This window comes from Poecilia mexicana, unplaced genomic scaffold (genome assembly GCF_051168715.1).
Source record: "Poecilia mexicana isolate PSO_F unplaced genomic scaffold, ASM5116871v1 scaffold_8, whole genome shotgun sequence".
In the NCBI taxonomy this organism is placed as follows: Eukaryota; Metazoa; Chordata; class Actinopteri; order Cyprinodontiformes; family Poeciliidae; genus Poecilia; species Poecilia mexicana.
The window spans coordinates 24266716-24287990 of NW_028263377.1; the positions used below are offsets into that span (position 1 = coordinate 24266716).

At 37.5% G+C, this 21275-nt stretch overlaps 1 protein-coding gene across 2 annotated transcripts in view; it reads right to left on the minus strand.

Annotated features, from left to right (window-relative positions):
* Positions 1 to 8757: 8757 nt before the first annotated feature.
* LOC148158112 (claudin-4-like) overlaps positions 8758 to 21275 on the minus strand; it is a 51924-nt gene continuing 39406 nt past the window's right edge. Inside the window, exons 1-3 of one of the 2 annotated variants that reach the window (XM_088007765.1) lie at positions 13345 to 13444; positions 10170 to 10284; positions 8758 to 9778 (exon numbers count right to left, since the gene is read on the minus strand). In XM_088007765.1, the coding sequence (XP_087863891.1) occupies positions 9344 to 9778; positions 10170 to 10283 (549 nt within the window). In that variant the 5' untranslated portion in view covers position 10284; positions 13345 to 13444 and the 3' untranslated portion in view covers positions 8758 to 9343. Of the gene's footprint in view, positions 9779 to 10169; positions 10285 to 13344; positions 13445 to 21275 lie in introns of those variants that run through there. The other variant, XM_088007764.1, reaches the window with a different exon arrangement.

The window sequence follows — 21275 nt, forward strand, 5'->3', positions numbered from 1 at the left end:
AATATTAAAGTGTATTGTGATTTTCATCTACATTTTTAATATGATTAGTTTTATGTTTCTTCCTAAAATAATTATTGATTTTTGGAAACTTGACTGAACAGGAACATTATCTGAACATTGCCAGTGTTCACATTTACCTTCATGTAGTAAATGTGTTGGACTCCAGTGAAGAGGTGTTAACATCACATTCAGTCCAGGTTCTTCTCAGAGTTCAGTCTGGTTATCACCTTACAGACCTTAAAGTGCCAGATTGGTACGAGTTCAACTGTGCTCATATTAAAGCTTCCATCAAGTTTCATCAGCATAAACATGTTGACAATTATTGTTGAAGCTGTTTAGATATTTTTTCTTCCTCCATCTTTGCTCTTTTTACAACAGAAAGTGAAAGGTTTACAGATAAAATTCCTGTCAACAGAATAAAAGACTAATTTAATTCTTTTCAGCTTCAAGCAGGTAAAATAAAAGCTACAATTCCTTTTCTATGCTGATGGACCGGTTCTGAAAAAATGTTGAAAAAAATGATTATTATGAAATAATTACACAATGACTTCAAACTTCATACATGAAATGGTAATACAAATCAGAAAGGTTAAATGAAACTTTTGGCTTTAAATTGTCAAAGTATCAAAGTGAAACATCACAATAGTGTTCAGGTGCAGAAACTGGAATAAACATCATAACATCTTTAGTTTGTGGTTTTAGTTATCTGAACATTCAGAATGAAACTAAAGATTCAGAATGAATTAAAAGATTTAAGTTACCTTGGCTTTAAAGAGAAAACCCTGAATTAGTAGATTTTTTTTTATTATTAGTGTTGTTTTCAAATGTATTTTCATCCTAATTCAAACATGATATGATATGTGTGGGTGCTGCAGTAAAAATTAATTACTTTCATTTTACAGAAACAGAAAGCCTCATCCTTTCGTTGTCTCTTCACAGATATGAGCGATAATAGCAGTCCTGTAGACAGGTTTTTCAACGATAAGATAAAACTCTCCTACTGGACGTGTTTCAACTGGTGAATAAACCAGGAAGCCCCACCTGAGAGAAAAAACTCTCTGCCTTATCGCATAAACTCTCAAACATGAACCACCAGCTTGGTTCCCTAATATCTTTCCTGCTTTTACATGAAGAAACTTTGACTTCAGTCACTTTTATAAAATACTGAAACATGTGTTACTGTAAATGATCAGAGCAGTGACTGACAGAAAAGGTCAGAACAAGCAACAGATAAGATAAGATAAGATAAGATAAATTAATTAAATGTTAAGAAATGAGTGTTGGCTGTGCAACAAGCACTGCTTGCAGTGATGGTGTGGATCCAGGAGGCGTGTCCTTTGACCTTCAGAGCTGTGTGAGAGGTCAAGAGCTCCTGATCCTCCAGCAGGGATGATGGCTGTCTTTCACCAAGACCCAACGGTTGGAGTGGGTGATCAGGTTTATCAGCTGTCATAGCCTGATGGGACAGAGAGAAGCTGTGACTGAAGCTAACAGTATTTTATCATGCTATATTCTATTAGGTTAGTTGTTAGAAATGTTGGATTTTTTCAGGTTTCTTCCACAGTAGGTGCAGATCAGATCAAGGTTCTCAAATTAGATTAAATCAGCTTTGGACTTGGATCTCATTTAATTTTATTTTAACTGCAACCTTTTTTTTCCCCTCTTTAGTTAAAAAAACATATTTGAGTTGTCAAAAAGAAAAGCCAAATTTTGATTGGTTGAGTGTTTGGTGAATTTTGTGCAGCACAAATGTGAAACAGTTTCCAAAAGAACAAAACATTTTCAGCTGCTACAGAGAACACCTTAGTGAAGCCAAGTTTCTGTCTGTTTTTTCTTTTTACAGAGAAACACACGTGTGTTATGATCTGAGGAAGGAACCAGAAGGGTTAGTTAGTTAGTTAGTTAGTTAGTTAGTTAGTTAGTTAGTTAGTTAGTTAGTTAGTTAGTTAGTTAGTTAGTTAGTTAGTTGTGGCATGCAGTCAGTGATTAAACAATACTGCTCTCATTTGAACAGTTTTGTCAGAGTCAGGAAATGTGAGAGTTGGCTAGGGCTATGTAATAATATCGATTTTGCGATATATATTGATATTTTCTTTCCAGAAAAAAAATCAATATTCATCAGCAAGTATCGTAACATCCAACTGTCCCCTTGCTCACTCACTGCTTGCTTCACCAGGAGAGTGATTAGGTCATCAGGCTTAGAGTGATTCCTTCAGATGTTAAGTGTCAGGGTTAAAAAGGTATCAAACTATTCAGAGCAGGGTACTTGGTGCACTGTATTTACTTTACATATGCATGTAAGCTACAGTTTGTACTGTTTTAATTAAAAGAAACATGTTTTCTCACCAATGGTCTCGAGACCATTTTTTGATGGTCTTGGTCTCGTCTCGGTCTTGGGCTCTGAGGACTCGCCATTTTATTTCAAGACCAGTCGAGACCACAACTGTTAAAATATCACTAAACGTACAGCGTACTGTCCACTTTATTTGTTAACATCTTTGTTTTCATTGGATGCAAAACGCACCGATTAAAATCCAACCAATAAAGTGTTTCTGTTTCTCCCCTCCCCACCGTGTCATTGCAGGGGGGGCGCGGGAAGCTGTCTGGATAAAAAAAAAAAAAAAACATGAACACTGTATGCGCTGGGTTTTTACCTTAGAATGGCCAACTCTGTTATTCCTATGTTAATTTGATACTGTAGAGGCTTCCACACTTCCCATATTTGTGTCCTCTGTCACTTTTATCAGCAGTTAAAACTGTTTAATCCGTTGTTAACATGTTGTAACCTGTTTTTCCGAGCCGCCTTTAAACGCAACATGAACGCTAGACACTCGCGCTGGGTTTACACCTGTGAAGGAGACCTGCTGCTGCTGGGCGGAGCTACGTAGGTTTGTGTTAGAATCAAGGCAGCAAACCAGCAAAACGCAAAGATCTTTTCACAGTTTTTCCCTCCAAACTAACCGACTGAGTTGAGTAAAGCTGTTGGATGCAGGTAATGTTAGCTAAAAGATGACTAGCTAATATCAATACAGCACCTTAAGCTTAACAAGTACCTTGTAGATGTTGGTGTCTATTTTCAGCTACGTACATTCATTTTGCCCCCCAAAAAGTTGACCCCCCCTACCCCCCCAGGTCACATGCATCGTTTCAACCAGACGGCCATTTGTAATCCATAGGGGGGGTGCAGAAAATGTTTGGAAACCACTGGGGGGGCGCAGAAGAAAAAGTTTGGGAACCACTGATCTATGTTATGATTCTATGTTGCTAAATAAATAAAATGATATGATAATGACGTGTCTGACAGATATAGCCGTGAGTTCGTTCCAAGCGTATGACGATCTGACAGTGTACGCTGACCTGACAGAACACTCTTCTTTGTTCTTGTAATGCTCTGCATACACTGCAGTACCTATCATTATTTTATTTAATTATGTACATTGATATTTTTTTAATTAACAAATAAATAAAACACAAGAATGAAAGAGCACGCAGAGCATGCACATTGCTCTTTGATTGTTTTCGTTCAAAGTGGCAGCTGTAATGTGTGCCATGGTGTCAGACTATCGGGTTTCATGTAGCGGGAGAGAGGGTGAGAACAGTCACGATGAGCACCTTGTGCATGGTTACTTCTTGCTTGTTGCTCCTTGGTCAGTGTTCATAGTTGAGCGTTATTTGCCATCTGGGCATTGCCTCAATTGCTATGTTAAATGGTACAGAGAGTGGTGGTTTCTGACATGAGCAATATAGGCAAATGGCCAGGGCATTATCTTTTTAGGGATGGCACCAGACCACCGCGGATTGTAGCACAGAGATGGAAGCAAAGCCGAAAAAAAAGTTTGTTCTGCTTTTAATATTGGTAAAATTGATCAAGTATTTAATATCTAGGTCTTTTTATGGGAATACGGATCTTTCAGATCAGTTTGAGAAGCAATTTTGATCATATTTCACATTTTATTGTGTCATGTAGCGTGGGGCGCTGGTCTTGGTCTTGACTTGGTCTCGGACCCTAAAAGTCTTGGTCTTGTCTTGGTCTCGGGTTAGGTGGTCTTGACCACAACATTGGTGTCCATGTCCCACCACAGCCAGGTATTGTGTAGTTGATGCTTTTAATCAGTTTTCAGTTAAATTAATTCAATCCAACAGTCACAAAATGTCACCAAAATCACTCTGTCCCTCTAAAATCTTTCAGAAAATTGCAAAAGTGTATTGAATTGTATCATTTGCTGAATATTGCAATATATATCGTATCGTGAGCAGAATATCGTGTATCGTATCGTGTCGTGAGATTGTTGTATCACTACAGCCCTAGAGTTGGCTACTGAGGAGAAGTCTGTTTAGGAGAAGTCCTGCTCTGCCTCAAGAGTCCAAGTGACATTTTTATTAATTCACAAGCGTCGTTCAAGGAAAAAGAAAAACAAGGGAACTTTGCCTCAGGGGTTCAGAAGCGTAGAGTCAGTCTAACGACATGATATCAAAAGCAAAAGTGACTTGTTTTCAGGTTCAGACATAACTGGAATGCACTGCTGTCAGTGGGGATTGTGGGAACATTCATCATGTTGCAACAAGTAGAGATCAGGGATCCTGAATAAACCACTTCCAACTAAATATATTAATGGACCAAAAAGTTTTAGAAAACTGTTGAAATCCAAGTCAGAAAGTCAGATGAGTATTTTACTCATTATCTCTAATTATCTTGTCCTTTCTCAAAGTAAAACAGAAGTTTCCCTCAGTTTCTAATATCAGGATTTTATACGATGAGTGAAAATGAGAGCAGCTCAGTGTAAAATATCTCTGTTGTCATGCTGAAGGGTTTCCTGGCTCAGAACTTTAACCAATAGATGGAGATTAATTTGAGAGTCTTGATGATTATTATAATAACATCAGAAGAGTCTTGTTTTAATATTATTTAAAACAAAAAACAACAAAAAGTCCGTCTGATGGAGTTGACACAGAACTGAAGGTGAAAAACTTGATCATGTGAAGTAATGCTATTTATGCAAAATACAGGTTGGCCCACGAAAAAGTAGCCCGCCTTCCTGTTCCGAGTAGCGTGCCGAGTGAATCCTTCCTGTAGCATCTTGTCAGCCCAACCCTTCAACCGAATTTATTGTGAATATAGTGAAAGTGGAGGCGTACGTTCTCACGGGCTCCATTAAGGAAACACGGGACATTTTTTCCACAAAGTTTCCTGCTGCTGGTGTCCCAGCAAAGCGCGCAATACATCAGTTGGTGGAAAAGTGGTGTAAGACAGGATTCTTTCTTTCTTTCTTTCTTTCTTTCTTTCTTTCTTTCTTTCTTTCTTTCTTTCTTTCTTTCTTTCTTTCTTTCTTTCTTTCTTTCTTTCTTTCTTTCTTTCTTTCAAGAAGATGACAGTGTAGAAGAACAAAGTCAAAGTTTACTAATGCCTCTTCAGAGAAAAACAAATGCTGAAGACACAGTGGTGGAGGGATGCAGTCAAACACCAGAAGAAGGGGGTTTTGAAATGTCTAAAAAAAGAAAAGTTTCTGAAAGTTTTGTTGGTTCTCAAACCGAAATTGATGTGGGAGATACAGAATTGGAATGTTCAGGAAAGAAAGCTAGTTTTTAATTCAATGTTTATGTGAAAAGTAATCAATGCTGAAATGTATTTTTATTGAAAAATAAATGTGTTGTTAAAAATAACAAAAAATCTTTCTTTCTTTCTTTCTTTCTTTCTTTCTTTCTTTCTTTCTTTCTTTCTTTCTTTCTTAGGGTTATGGTTAGGGTTAAAAGGAACCAAACGGTAGTCTGTAGCTAAGCTAACTATGCTAAATGGTTGATAATCTCACACAGTCAACCCACCTCTCTTGGAGAAAAACTGGGTTATAAATTAACACTCTTGCCTCTCTCTCTTTCTCTCTTTATTTTTTTGAAAACCTGATTTTATAACTTTTCTTAGCTTAGTAACTGCCACAGTCGTTCTCATCTTCCACTGTCTGCTGCCGCCAGCGTCACTCTGAAGCAGGAACAAACCATTTAACGCACATAGGGGGGTTCAGGGCAAATACGGATGTGTGTTTTATGATCTAGGATTTGGGAACATTAAATTTTTACTGCTAAAAACAATCTTTGAAATACAATATGATTAATTTTATAATTGACAGCGCCCGGATTCCCCCCAAGAGCAATTTATTTATTTTTTCCTTTTTATTGATAAAATAATAATTTCTACATACATTATCAAATATATATTATTGTAAAAACAAATATCTTCACAGAGAAATTATGTGTTTTTCATATTATAATGACATAGAAATTGTAAAAACAATAAATAAATACAAATCAGCTCCACTGAGGGGGCCCCTTAGTTGCCTTGGGGCCCTGAGCGGCTGCTTAGTTTGCTTGTGCCTAGGGCCGGCCCTGGCCGGTGTACTAAATAAGAAATAAAACAACTCAGTAAATGTTTTATCAATAGAAAGCAAAGTAAAATCACAAAAACATGTGGTTGGCAGATTTCTGAACAGAAATCATGAAAGAAATGACAGAAACATAAAATGGATGAAATAATGAAACAAAATTCTTGTTGAACTTCTGGAGATGATGATGAAAAGACTGGTTCTTCATAAAACAAAGAAAGTTATGGACAACCCTGACCGTCCTCTTCATGAGACTCAGGAAAATAGAGTGTCTTCAGTCAGAGGCTTTCAGATGTGCTGTAATACAGACTGCTGCAGGAGACATTTCCTTCCAACAATATTTCCTTCAGCATCGACAATAACTTTGAAGAATCTGAATTAATGAGTTACAACATTTAATTTCCCTTTGGAATCAATTAAGTATTTTTGAATTTGAATTTATCTTATTCAATTTCATCAAAAGATCTCCGTGAAATCTCATTTTTTCTTCTTAGAGGAATGTGTTTGGATACTTGCAGCAACAGTGCCACCTGGTGGCAGCTAGTATCCACTGACACTGAATCGGAGATGACTGTATGTGTCTATATATGTTCCTTTTTATTTATTAGTTTTTATTAAGAATATCCTCCCCGAACACGCCGATGAAATTCCAAACCAAAAGTGAAAAAGGTGAACAAGACAAAAAGAATGAAGAAGAAGATCCAACTCCTAAAGAATTACAAAACACTTTCATCTCGGCTGCAACTAGAAAAATACACGATTGAGCCGACCAAAATAATGAGTCATAACTCATTTATAATGTGTTAATAATTCAACTCAACTGGTGTTTTTTTAATTTAACACAATAATTGTCTTTCTTTACCTGAGTACAGTTCAAATTAAATCGTTTTAGTGTGAACTAATGTCCATTTCTATTCTTTATATTAATGCCAAGTTATTAGAAATAAAGAGAAAAGTTATGTTTCATTTTTGTCAAAATAAAGGAGATTATATTTATTTTATCCCAAAAACACATGAAAAAACAGATGCAACATTCTGGTAGAGTGAATATGTACAAAAAGGAGCCAGCAGGGGTCGCTGTTCTGCAGGGGAAATTCAGAGGAAGATTTGTACAGTAATGGATTATTCTAGTTTATATTGATCAGAGACTATTTATAATAATATATATTTATGGCTAAATAATCAAACAAGTGTAAAAACCAAGATCAATACAATATTATTTTTTCCTGGAGGTAAAATTATAGGTGGAGGAGATTTTAACTCTGATGGCCACCAAGAAATGGAATGCCATTAATTTAGAAACTATCTAATTTTCAATGTATGTACAGTAAAATATTCTGGAATGACTTACAACACTTTATCCAGCAAAAATCAAACAAAAAAGGGCAAAGAATTACCTATGGTGAGAGACATTATAGTTTTTTAATAATAAAGATATGAAGAAAGAAGCGACTCATTTGATTCAACTGTTGCTGCTCATTGGTAAATATCACATTCATTAAACAGAAAAACAAGTAAAACAAAGTAAAATTCTTCTTCAACATCTAAGATAAATGCAATGCATGTTGTGAGGGCAAGAATATTAGTTAAAAAACCTGCACATTTGTAAAGGAAATGCAGTTGGTATCGTTGCACATTCCCTTAGGAAACATAATTTAAATTTTCTCCTTCAGTTGCGTCATAAAAACGACCCAACATCCATCTAATAAATCCTCAGGTCATCCTGAAAAGCAAACAAATATGAAAGATAAAGGTAATTTTATCCACATTAAAAGGAATCCAATAATTTATTTCTTCTGTTTTGGTGAAAATGTTTTGAAAAAGTGTTTACCTTTTTAAAAGTTGTGGTTGGATCAGGTGTTGGAGGTTCTTCTGTTACTTCTGGTCTTAAACAAGGTGGATCTTCGAATGTGAAATGGTGCAACGTTGGCTTCACTTATAAACCGAATGAGGAAGTTCAAAACTCTGTAACTTTCATAAATCTGCTGTGGTTTGATGTCAGCAGATTAAACTGTTGGCATCTGAGCCAAACGACCAAAATGCTGGAAATGAATAAACAGTTTGTGAAGATTTTAGGATATTTTTTATTTAAACTGAGATGTGCCGATATTAAAGTTTAACAAAGGGAAGAAAAACTCATAAACAGATGAAGTTATGAAAAATCAGCAAAAACTTTTCATTTATTGTTTAAAATGAAAAATACAGAAGCAAAAGCTGAAATATACAATAAAATAAAGTCAGACAGTAACTCTTTATTACAACACATAATTTTGTAAAACAATATTCTTTTGCATATGAGATGAAGAATCAATCAGTTGAAGTTTTCGCTTAAGTTGCTTTAATTTTTTATATATTTTTGTAAAACAAATCATATTCTATGAAATTGAATTTTTTGATACGTTTTATTTATTTTCCAATCACATCTGACCAAAGATAATGATCTGTTGTGATTATTGTACAAAAACAGAAACAGTTACAGTAAATGTTTTATCAATAGAAAGTAAAGCAGAAAACTGAGAAACATCATGAAATTGAAGCAAATCTGGTTGGTAATTATGTTGACAGTTTTCTTTAAACTGGAATCAAGAAAGCATGAAAAAAACATAAAATGGATTTAATAAGAAAACAACAAAAATACATCAAAAGATTGTCGAAATGTAATTTTCCTGCATTTATGCATTTCAAAATATTTTTTTTGAGGATCTTTAAGTCAAATTTTAAAATGATCTTAAGAAAAATTCTGGGAATTATGCCAAAATAAAAATAAAAGTCAAAGGATTTACAGTGTACATGCCTTTCAGCACCAAATGTTAAAAGCATAGAAATTATAATTTAACGTCGTCTTCCCAGTTTTTACCTAAATTTATCCCTTGTTGCCCGTCTATTGGACACCAGTTCCTTCCATCAAGCCTCTACATTCTGTATGTTTTAGCTTAAACTCTGTTGCTGAAGAAGCTGGTGGTTCCTCCTCAGCCCCTGGATCTGCTTACGTAGCAGAGCAGACCACCAATCAGCATCAACATCAAACCAGCTATAAAGCCGATATAGATGCTCGCTCCCAGCATCATTTCCATCATTCCCACCATTCCCTCTGGTGGATTTTTTATAATATGCGTCTCCCAGCTGACCGGGATGATCACCAGCAGGCCGGCCAGTATCAGGTCCACTCCGGCCGCCAGGATCATTTTGGGTTTGGTGTCTTGGTTCTGAACACATGGGGTGAAGTCGGATCCAAAGATCAGGAGGAGGAGGCCGAGACCACAGAGGATGCAGCTGATGATGGTCAAGGCCCTGAAGGCCTGAATTTGAGAGGTTATTGGCACCAGGGAGTCACCATATGCTCCACACACCTGCGGTCCAGTTCCCTGCTTTGCACATATCTGCCACAAGCCTGCATAAAGTTCCTATCCATCCAAACAGAGAAACAGATATTTACATTCACGTTATTAAACATGCTGTATGACATTAAATCAGATAGAAAAATCTAATTAATTTCTGTTTACTTTAAACTCCCATCCAAACCAGAAGTTTATATAAATTAATATCACTGAGTCTTTAAACAGTTTAGAAAAGAACAGATGATGTCAGGAATCTGTACGTTTCTGATGAGGCGTAAAACTGCAAAGTCAGTATTATGTTTCATTTCTACAGCATTTTTATAACAGCTGTTATAAAGACATTCTGCTTAAATTATACAATAACGCGTAAAATAGTTGTTGATAAAGTATAAAAGTTAACTGATCGTAACTATCATGCTAATGTCATCCATAAAATGCCTTTTGGTCATATGATTACCGTATCACTAAGATGTCCCACAGCCCACGCAGGCAGGGCGCAGCAGATGATGACCCCAATCAGCCCGATGGCGCTGAGAACCACACAAACCATCTGAACTGTTTTTGATGCCATTCTGTAAAAAAGACAAATTAAAAAACTGGATTAAATCATTTTCTGCTATATATTCCATCCTCTATGCAGGATTGGGCCTCTGGCAGCGATGTGCACCTATAGACACTAGAGGGCGCCAGAGAACCTGCACACTGAAAACCACATCATGTTCAACATTCAGCAGCCGACATAAAAAAACAACTACAAACCCAGAATCTACAATCCAAACTTCATAGATGCAAATTCAGTGGCGGATTCAGTCATTTCCAAACTTCCTACTGTGTTACTGGGCAGCACACATCCACAAGATTTAAATTTGGTTTAGATCAGTGGATCTCAGTTAGAGGCCCAGTCGTGTTCCTCATTCTCTCTAAATGCTCTTCTCACTTCCCCCAATACATCAACCCCTCTGACTTCACAAATTATCTAGTAGTTTATCTGCATTAAAAATTAAGGACACTTCAAATTGAAATCTTTATAAAATCTCCTTTACTGAAGAATTATCTGTTTCAGCCGGCGCTCACAGATCCAACCTTTTCATCAGGGGGTAATAAGGGCTGACATGTTTTAATGGTTTTTACAAAGAAGGTATCTTTAGCAGCTGCAGACCTTTCATTAGAGTTTAATCTCCCTTCTTCTCATCTATACCTTTAAATTAGACTCTGTGCCAAAGGTTTGTTTCCCAGTTTTCCTTCCAAACCACCGAACCTGTAGTGGGAGATGTTTCTGAGCTGATCCTCTTCAAAACTCATATATCTCTAAATTCTGTCTTTTGACTCCTCAACCAAAGTTAAGGCAGCTTGGGAACTTGAACTGGGTCTAAAGAACTGGTGGAATAAGATCATTTATCAAACCCATATTTGGGCTCCCAGTTGACTACAAACAGTTCACCTCTAATTAATTGGATATTTTAGCATTTACTTCCTTATTGGCATAATGGCATCTCCTTTTCATCGGAAATTAACTAAAGCGCCCTCTAGCGGTCAGTGGCTCAATGACACCATATCCGTTCTAAAATCTAATCCTCTAAAATTGGAGATTAGATATTCAGGATTAGGATTAGATATTCAGTGAAAGGCAACTCCACTAAACTCTATAATCTATGGCGCCTTTCATGACATTCTTTCACTCTCTGCAGTCTCTGATCCCAGATTGAGTGATGCCACCCACTCTGCCTCCCCTCGCACATTTTTTCCTTGTTTTTCCCCTTATTTTTATTTTTTTTATCTTTTTACTTGGTTTTTACATATTTTGTCCTGTTCACTTATGAAAAAAATGTATATCCTCATAGGAGGTGTATTGTAAGCCTTTTTCCATCCGTACACTCGGTTTCTCTTTTGTTCTCGTCTCTTTTCCTTTTTGTCGGCGTCACAGAGAAGCTGCACTATGTGGCTCACTGTGACATTAGCAGTTAGAGATCCTGTTGCCATGTCCCCTTTCCTCCTAGTACAAATATTAATTAAAAAACAACTAAACTTAGGTTTACATTTTACATGTGCTAACATTTTACATTGGGCAAGAACAACTTAAAAATTCCTGTATCAAGTTTACACAACAAGCCACATGATGAGTCTTTCACTGTCTCAATCTCCATTGCTGAGTGTTGCTGCAAACATCAGAGCAGAGTTGACCACAGCTGCAGCGCTCACGCCACGCTCACCACATTGAGGAACAGAGCTTATAACGGAAAACCTCACTGCCTGGGGTAAAACCAAACCGCACATCAACAGTAGACGTGTGACATAGCTAAAGATGTATGAGGGCTGCACTGGGATAACCCGGGGAATTCAAAACTGTCCGATGCGTGCTTCAAATAACTCCAGGCCACTTCCTTTGTTGTTGCAATCATCTATTTATTCCACTTTGATTGTCTTATTCAGATCTTACAGATTTACACTGACTGACCAGGCCAAACCATCCAATAGTGCCAACAATAAACGGCATTAAAACGGTCAACAGAAATTATGACCACCCTGACTCACCCGCTTCCTCAAACATAATAAGCCAGCACGCCAGTATGGCTCCCATTCATAACTTTAGTGACAGCCACGCCCACCTCGACACACCCACCACCCAAGTGTCAAAGGCGTTTGCTCCCTCAATAATCATTCATTTCATTCATATGGCTCTTACAAACAGGTTAGAGCAACATGGCAGAGAAAAGAGACTTTAGATCAGAGATGTGATGACAGCTGCTTGATTTCTTTGTGCCATGAGGCTCAAAATGTCTGTTTGCATTCCTGCATCTGGTGACAAAGTAAAGAACCTCTGAGTTATTTTTGACCAGGACTTATTTAAATCTCATATTAAACTGGTTTCTTTGATTTCCTTCTGTCTGGGTTATTGCTAAAATTAAAGATATCCAGTCCAGGAGAGACGTAGAAAACAGTCCATGCATTTGTTACTTCAAGGCTGGAACTTGTTTACTGACAGAAAGTCCATAAAATACAGTTAAAATCCTTCATCTGATCCAGAACGCTGCAGCAGGAGTTCTGGTAAAAATTAAAACCATCATATTTTTCCTCCATGGTTCGGTCCAACGCTTCAAAAAACATCTAACCTAAAGCAGAGCAGCTCGTTTTGCTCTATTTGTTCCAAATACATAATTATTATCAGAATGCACAAAGCTTTAGGTTGGTCCCTGGATAAAAATAAGGCAGAAATTATCCTATTATCTTTTTTTCTTCTTCTGTTAGAAATGTTGTAGTATCCAACGTGCTGTAATATAAGGTTTTCTTTTAAAAATTACTTTAGAAAATTAAATTTTTCTTCATTTTTGTTGTGTAAATTACCTTGAGATAATGTATTATGAATTGGTGCAAAAGAACTAAACTGAATGGAAAGTAATTAGTTTTGTCTCCTGATGTATCTGTAATTGCTGCCTGCCGAAAAACAATGACACAACATCTGTATAATAAAAATGTATAAATGACAAAAGAAAAGCTAAATTTTGGTCTAAAAAGGTTCATTTTGTGCACATAGTGATCGATTTCTTATACATTAGACTCCAACAATTCTTCTTTTTTAGCTACATCAGTTTTTCTTAACTTTAAAAAGAAAAAGATAAAAATAAATGTCTTACCTTTCTGATGTTCTGCAGGTTCTTCTGTTTGTTGTGACTTTAAGTCAAGTGGAAACTGAAATGGTTCTGTAGATGTGCTTGTTGCTTCACCACAGAACTTCTGCTTGATATTTGCACATCATCTGCGGTTTTATGCTCCCAGGAAAGGGAAAATTTGTGGTCATCTAAACCACAGACATGAACACGTAGACGCCTCATGGAGCGGGTCGGCCCGTTGCTGCGATACGTCACAGCGTCCGCCATATTGAATGTGGAATATGTGCCTGTAAGCTAATACAAGTGAATGGACCGAACTTTATAAAGTGCCGTTCTACAAAGTATTTTAAATTAATACCTGCCATTGACACATTTTCTCACACACATTAATATATTTGGTAATCAAAGAAATGACTAAAGACAGTTTCTAACTTTTGATGTGATTATTTAATTGTTTCGGGGCATTTCTGAATAAAGAGCACAATGTTTTTATTTGATATAAATTATTCTGATCATTTTTATATTAACATTGATGGACAGATACACTTTTACACAAAAAGTTAAAGAATAAAACATTTATTTATTATACTGGGGACACTGGTCACAGGCTTCAGTCTGCTGGTCACACTGGGAGAACTCAATGACTTCTGAGACGTCCTGGTTCACAGGCTAAAGCCAAGGATAAAAGAGAAATTATCCAAAAGTGAAATAGAAAATACATATATGTTTCCTTCACATTCAGAAAAAGACATTTTCAGCATGTTGGGCTCCGACTCGTAGCATCTAAATACCGACATGGAGAAGCTGAGCTGGGAAACAGACTGAAGAACGGCAGCTTCAGCTCGGATCCTGACTGATCTTTCCTCACTAAATCCTCTGGTTTTTAATGAACTTCTCCTCTAACAGCTGTTTCTCATCACCTCTCTCTCATTAGAAAACAGTGTGAAAACATTAGCCGCTAAGCTAACAATCAGCGGTTACTTTGGGCCAATTTAGCTACATAGGAAATATTTTTCGGTTGTTTAGAAGCGAATTTCTGGCTGCAAAATCAAGTAATTCTGATCTTTCATCCTTACATGTGAAAGGTAATGGCAATGAATCCAGTTTGTTTCGTAAAACGGTTGAAACAAGTCCACACAGCACAGGACTTAAGGAGCTCCGATCGACCTGCTGCCCCATAGAAGATGGCGGACGCTGTTACGTACGACTCAGGGCTCCATGAAGGTCTACGTATTAATGTCTATGGTTAACTTCAGAAAGTGCCGTTCTACAAAGTATTTTAATTAATACCCGTCATTGACACATTTTCTCACACACATTAATATATTTGGTAATCAAAGAAATGACTAAAGACAGTTTCTAACTTTTGATGTGATTATTTAATTGTTTTGGGGCATTTCTGAATAAAGAGCACCATGTTTTTATTTGATTGAAATGATTCTGATCATTTTTATATTAACATTGATGAACAGACATTTTTACAGTGTTTTATTAAAGAATGTATTTTATGGAGTTAGATTTGTTTAACAATTATTCAATCAAAAAAAAAGTCAAATAAAAAAGTAGTATTCAATAAAAAAAATCATGTCACACAAAAAAAATCTTAAAATCTTTTTAATCATAATATTTTTTTCACGAAACAATTTTTTTTTTAAAGATTTTTTTTGATTGAGTCTATTTTTTTTTCTTGCTTATACAACTTTATTTGCTTTGGCGAAGCTTACATGAACATTCTGGGCGGGGCTTAAGGACGAGCGGTGTAAGACGTGTTCCGATTGGTTAGCGCTGACTAAAGCGGATGACTCCCTGAGATCCCAGAACTCCGTCCCGAACTGCAGGGCTTCGGTGACGGGACACAGAATGTGAATGGTAAGTAATCTTCACAAAATTACACCGTTTAGTTGCTACTAAAGTGTCCACCATGTTTCAAAGAAGAAATCTTACACAACTTTTGACGACAGTCACATATTTTGTCTACCGCGATCCCCGGTAGCATATTGTGCTAGCTAATGTTAGCACTAGGTAAAGTTCATAAACTAGGCTTGTGTAATATTTGCCTGTCTTTATGTTGAATTCGTTAACCAGCGCACCTCTGTCGAATTGCATTAAGCGTGGAAAATACCAAATATATCTGGAGGAAATATGTGTTAAAATTGTTGTGTAATCCTCCGTGTGTGCGTGTGTGTATTAACTAGCATTGTAGCTAAAATAGGAAAACAGCGGATCGTTGCACCAATGTTATCAGGTCCACATTAATCTGCACCACAGGTCAAGTGACTGTGCAGATGATTTATTTACCAAGCACATAATCAGTGCTGTCGATGAGGGGAGGCAACGTAACTCTTAAATATATACATTTTCTTCAGATGTAAAATGTAAAACTAAGCTGGTAGGTCACAGACCGAAGGAGGATATTCACATAATTTCTGTTTTTTATTATTTGGTGTGTATGTGTCTTGTACTTAGTTTTATTCTGAATTAGATGTAATATGCCTTTTGCTCTGCTATGATATTAAATTAAATTGGTGTTCTCCTAATTCCCCATTCTAGTATGACCAGCAGAGTGCAGCTGAAGCAGGACAGGCTTGTAGGTCTTACTGATTCCTCCAGCTGCTAGAGACGATCAGAGCATGAGGATGGAGAGACCAGCAAGTGTTGAGTCAGAGAAGGCCAGGTAGGGAAGTAAGTGTTGCTTTTAGGGGCCAGGTGTGTTTGGCTAAATGTATTTCTCCAAGTCAGTTTATTTATTGGTTTTAAAACTAATGCATGCTTATGTGTTGATAACGATACATTGCAATAAAAATACAAAAATGACCACCAACATCCTGGCAGAAGTAAATAAACAAGTTTATGTCAGAGCTTTTTCTTTTTGCATCTGGAACACATTAAAAGCGAATTACCAAATTTGCTTTATTCCCTGTTATGTTAACGTTATTTCTCATTATGATCGGCAAATATCAAGGCGATCATAATGAGTTGGTGAAAGAATTTAAAGTTCTGCTCATGTATAGAAATCGAGATGCATTGGGGGAAGATCCCATTACAGATCTCTCCCCAATCTACTGGATTGAACATCAGCCCCAGTTTATCTTTTAACTTTGTTTCTTTATTGAAGCTACAATCTGTTTAGCTGTGATTCTTTTCATGAGGTTGGCTTCAGCTGAGATAACTAAACTACCGTATTTTCCGTACTATAAGGCGCACCTAAAAACCTTCAATTTCCTCAAAAGCCGACAGTGCGCCTTATAATCCGGTGCGCCTTATATATGGACCAATATTGAGCCACAACAGGTCTAGCAACGGACCTTACCACAGGGGCCGCATTTCATTGGCTAATGCCCATTTTACGTCACAGCGCAGCTACCACGTGCGTGACCGTCTCACAAACACAAGCTACAGTAGTAAACACATGCTAATGTACATTGTGGACCATCAAAGCCATGAATGCCGACTTACCCAGCCTTGCAAGAACAATAGGCATCAGTGATCTTGTCCACAGCTATATGCTGAGGGTGTGAGGATCTGCTGTTTTCCTCATCTGTCGGTAGCTTTTAGCTGTGACACGCACAATGTTAGAGGCATCCAGTGGCTCAAACACCTTGATGTCGTCCAAAAAAGATGACATGAACTTGTTGGTTCCCCTGTCCATTGTCGTGGCTGATATTTTGTGAAAACCCGGCAGAAATGCTACGCTAATTAACTCAGATCGAAATGAAAGACCTCATGTTTACACAGACATGCAGTAAGCTGCTTACGTAGTTGGTCCACTACGGTTCTTTTTCCCCCGTAGAAGAAGAAATGCGCGGTGCATGCTGGGATAGTTGTCAGAACGTTGGTTTGTTAATAAAGTTTGATAATACATTTAAAGCCAGGGGGGGAGGGGCAGGGGAAGAGAGACAGAGACTCTCTGCAGCATGTCGGTTGGTCTGTGTTACCCAGAAAGCAGTTGGGCATAATATCGCAACACCAACACCGTGAGTGAAACAACAACTGGGCCAGCCTACTATATAAAGTACTCGGGGACCAATTCTTTATAAATGTGGATGTGTAATAATAGAGTATGACGCGTCTATTCTATGCGCCTTATAATGCGGTACGCCTAATATATGAAAAAAGTCCTAAAATAGTCCATTCAGTGAAGGTGCGCCTTATAATCCCGTGCGGCTTATAGTGCGGAAAATACGGTACTAAACGTTCTCGCTCTCCTGCAACTGTCTGTAATTGCTGCCTCCCCAAAAACCATCAGACAACTTTTTAAAAAATCTACAGAGCACACTAAAAATTTATATATGATAAAAGAAAAGCTAACCTTCGGTAGTAGAAGGTTCATTTTGTGCTCATTATGATGGATTTCTTATAGATTAGACTCCAACAGTTCAGTTTTAGCTAAATCAGTTTTTCTTTGCATTAAAATAAGTAAACAAGATAAAAACTGCTTAATTTCTGTAATGGTTTCTATTAGTTGTGACTTTAAGGAAGTATGTGAGATGGTGTTGTATGTGGTTGTTTTTCTTAAAGGAAGTTCTGCTGTAGTTTTAGCACATTCGTGTTTTTGTTTTGCGTAAATGAAGAGTGTTGGTCATCTAAGCTATGAGTAACAGGATGTAACTTTATGTTATCCTTCGCAAATGTTTAGTGGAAAGCTTTTATCTTGCCTGCAGTAAAAACACCAAAGAGTATCTTAAACTCATTACATAACCTTTAGCTGGTTTTGAATGTGGATAAGACAAAGCAATGGTTATCTTTAGAACCATCAGCAGGGGCTCCCCCACAAATCTTGGGCCCCCTGACAAAATAATTATATTGGGCCCCCTTCACAGCTGCTGTTAGAATTTTTTGAGTCTATTCGACCCATAGAAAGCATCACAATTTTAAAGGCTTGCATCTGCCTTGCTTTCTTTGGTTCAATACTGATAATTAGCACAATATTTACTGCTCATGAATTTAATGTCCAACAGTCCACATCCAGTGTGCAAGTAGGTTACTTAAATTTGTTCGATTAGTTTTAGATACTGAAATGTCTCTCCCCATGAGCAACAGTGAAAAGCAACGTGCAAAATACACATAAAGCAATCCAGACTTCTCAAAAATGCTAGTAGTTGCATTTTATTCAAGCTGCAGTACATAACTTTAATATAAATATGTTGTCTCCATAATTGTTAAAGTTGTCACCATGTCGTAGCAGTTTGTTCTGAGACAGATAATCTGAAAACAATCAATCTCCTCCATCTCCTTCCTGAATTACTATTACCGGTTAAAGTAATGCATCGTTCTCTCCAAAACAACCAATCAGAACTAGTAGGACGCTCTTAGCGCTGTCAATTAGCCTCATTCACTCACTGCTAACTGTGCTAATGGTGGAGAAACAACTGATCATTACAAGAAAGTGTTTATCTGCTGTCATTGGTAGCTATGCTAACCAAACTGAGCATTCACAGTTTGAATCTGCACAACTCTGTGCTTTGCTAGCTTCAGCACGGCACAAATCGAGGGGGAGGAAGGATGAGCAGCACCACATGAGATTGTGATTGACAACACTAAAACTCTCCTGCCACTGACTTGTTGTTTCTAGCACTGGGAGAAAGCACAGGAAATAAAATTTTCACAGATTACCTCTCATACCTTACTGTCACAACATAATGACAGTTTTTAAAAAATGTGAAAAAAAAATATTTTTATGAAAGTTACTGCAGCTTTAATTTCACTTAGGAGAGGACGTGGGTCAGGAGGGACATGGGTTAGAGCTGCTGCTGACTGATTCATCTATTAAGTGGTAAAAGGAACAAGGGACAAGTTAAATATATGAATATGTTGGTAATGTTTTCCTTAATTCCTTAAATGCTAGTGAAAAGGAACCAAACAGCAGTCCTGCTTCAGCTGCACTCTGCTGGTCATACTAGAATGAGGAATTAGGAGAACACCAATTTAATTTAATATAACACAGCAAAAGGCATATTACATCTAATTCGGAATAAAACTAAGTACAAGACACATACACACCAAATAATAAAAAACAGAAATTATGTGAATACCCTCCTTCGGCCTGTGACCTACCAGCTTAGTTTTACATTTTACATCTGGAAGAAAATATATTTAAGAGTAATGTTGCCTCCCCTCATCGACAACACTGATTATGTGCTTGGTAAATAAATAATCTACACAGTCACTTGACGTGTGGTGCAGATTAATGTGGACCTAATAACATTGGTGCAACGATCCGCTGTTTTCCCATTTTAGCTTCAATGCTAGTTAATACACACACACACGCACACACGGAGGATTGCACAACAGTTTTTAACACATATTTCCTCCAGATATATTTGGTATTTTCCACGCTTAATGCAACTCGACAGAGGTGCGCTGGTTAACGAATTCAACATAAAGACAGGCGAATATTACACAAGCCTAGTTTATGAACTTTACCTAGTGCTAACATTAGCTAGCACAATATGCTAGCGGGGATCGCGGCAGACAAAATATGTGACTGTCGTCATAAGTTGTGTAAGATTTCTTCTTTGAAACAGGGTGGACACTTTAGAAGTTGCTAAACGGTGTAATTTTGTGAAGATTACTTATCATTCACATTCTGTGTCCCGACACCGAAGCCCTGCAGTTGAGTATTCATATAAGGCGCTTTCACACGGAACGGAACGGTTGTGTTCGCATTACATCCGGGGTGCCATCAAAGTGGTGCCGGACGTCATTATTTTTAAAACTAAACAATGTGGTTTGAGTTGGTTGGTTGCTAACTGCCAATTTAATAAAGAAGACGAACAGTTACTACTATGACGACAACAACAATGGACGACATGGATTTAATTTTGCTGCTCATCAACCTCATACAATTAATTAAATTTCGCCAACAAGCTACCCTCAGAAGACAAAATGCTGAACGACTTCTACGTATTGCCAGGAGAAATACGGAAGAAAAATACCGTAGACTGTTCCAGACTCTTTACAAAATATAGTAGTGAGAGCCAGCTGTCAACGGAAAATCATCGTCTGACTCCATAACAACCAGCGGCCAATCAGCTGCTGGTTCTAAGCAGAACCGCTTGGCCGGCACGATTGGAACCACAGCTCTTGTGGTTCCAGGGGGCCGGGTGGAACCGATCACAAGTTGTAATGCGAACACAACCGTTCCATTCTGTACCATTCCGTGCAGTGCGAAAGCGCCTATATTGAACTTGTCACTGTACCTTTTACCATTTCACAACAGATGAGTCAGTCAGCAGCAGCTCTAACCCACGTCCCTCCTGACCTGTTCTCTCCTGAGTGAAATTAAAGCTGCAGGATGTGACTTTCATATAATTTTTTTTTTCACATATTTTTTTAAAACTGTCATTATGTTGTGACAGTATGATATGAGAGGTAATCTGTGAAAAATATATTTCCTCTGCCTTCTCCCAGTGCTAGACACAACAAGTCAGTGGCAGGAGAGTTTTAGTGCTGTCAATCACAATCTCATGTGATGCTGCTCACCCTTCCTCCCCCTTGATTTGTGCCGTGCTGAAGCTAGCATAGCACAGAGCTGTGCAGATTCAAACTGTGAATGCTCAGTTTAGCTAGCATAGCTAATGGCGGCAGATAAACAGTTTCTTGTAATGATAAGTTGTTTCTCCACCATCAGAACATTTAGCAGTGAGTAAATGAGGCTAATTGACAGCGCTAAGAGCTTCCTACTGGTTCTGATTGGTTGTTTTGGTCAGAACGATGCATTACTTTAACCAATAATAGTAATTCAGGAAGGAGATGGAGGAGATTGATTGTTTTCAGATTATCTGTCTCAGAACAAACCGCTATGACATGGTGACAACTTTAACAAATGTGGAGAAAACATATTTTTATTAAAGTTATGTACTGCAGCTTGAATAAAATGCAACTACTGGCATTTTTGAGAAGTTTGGATTGCTTTACGTGTATTTTGCACGTTGCTTTTTACTGTTGCTCATGGG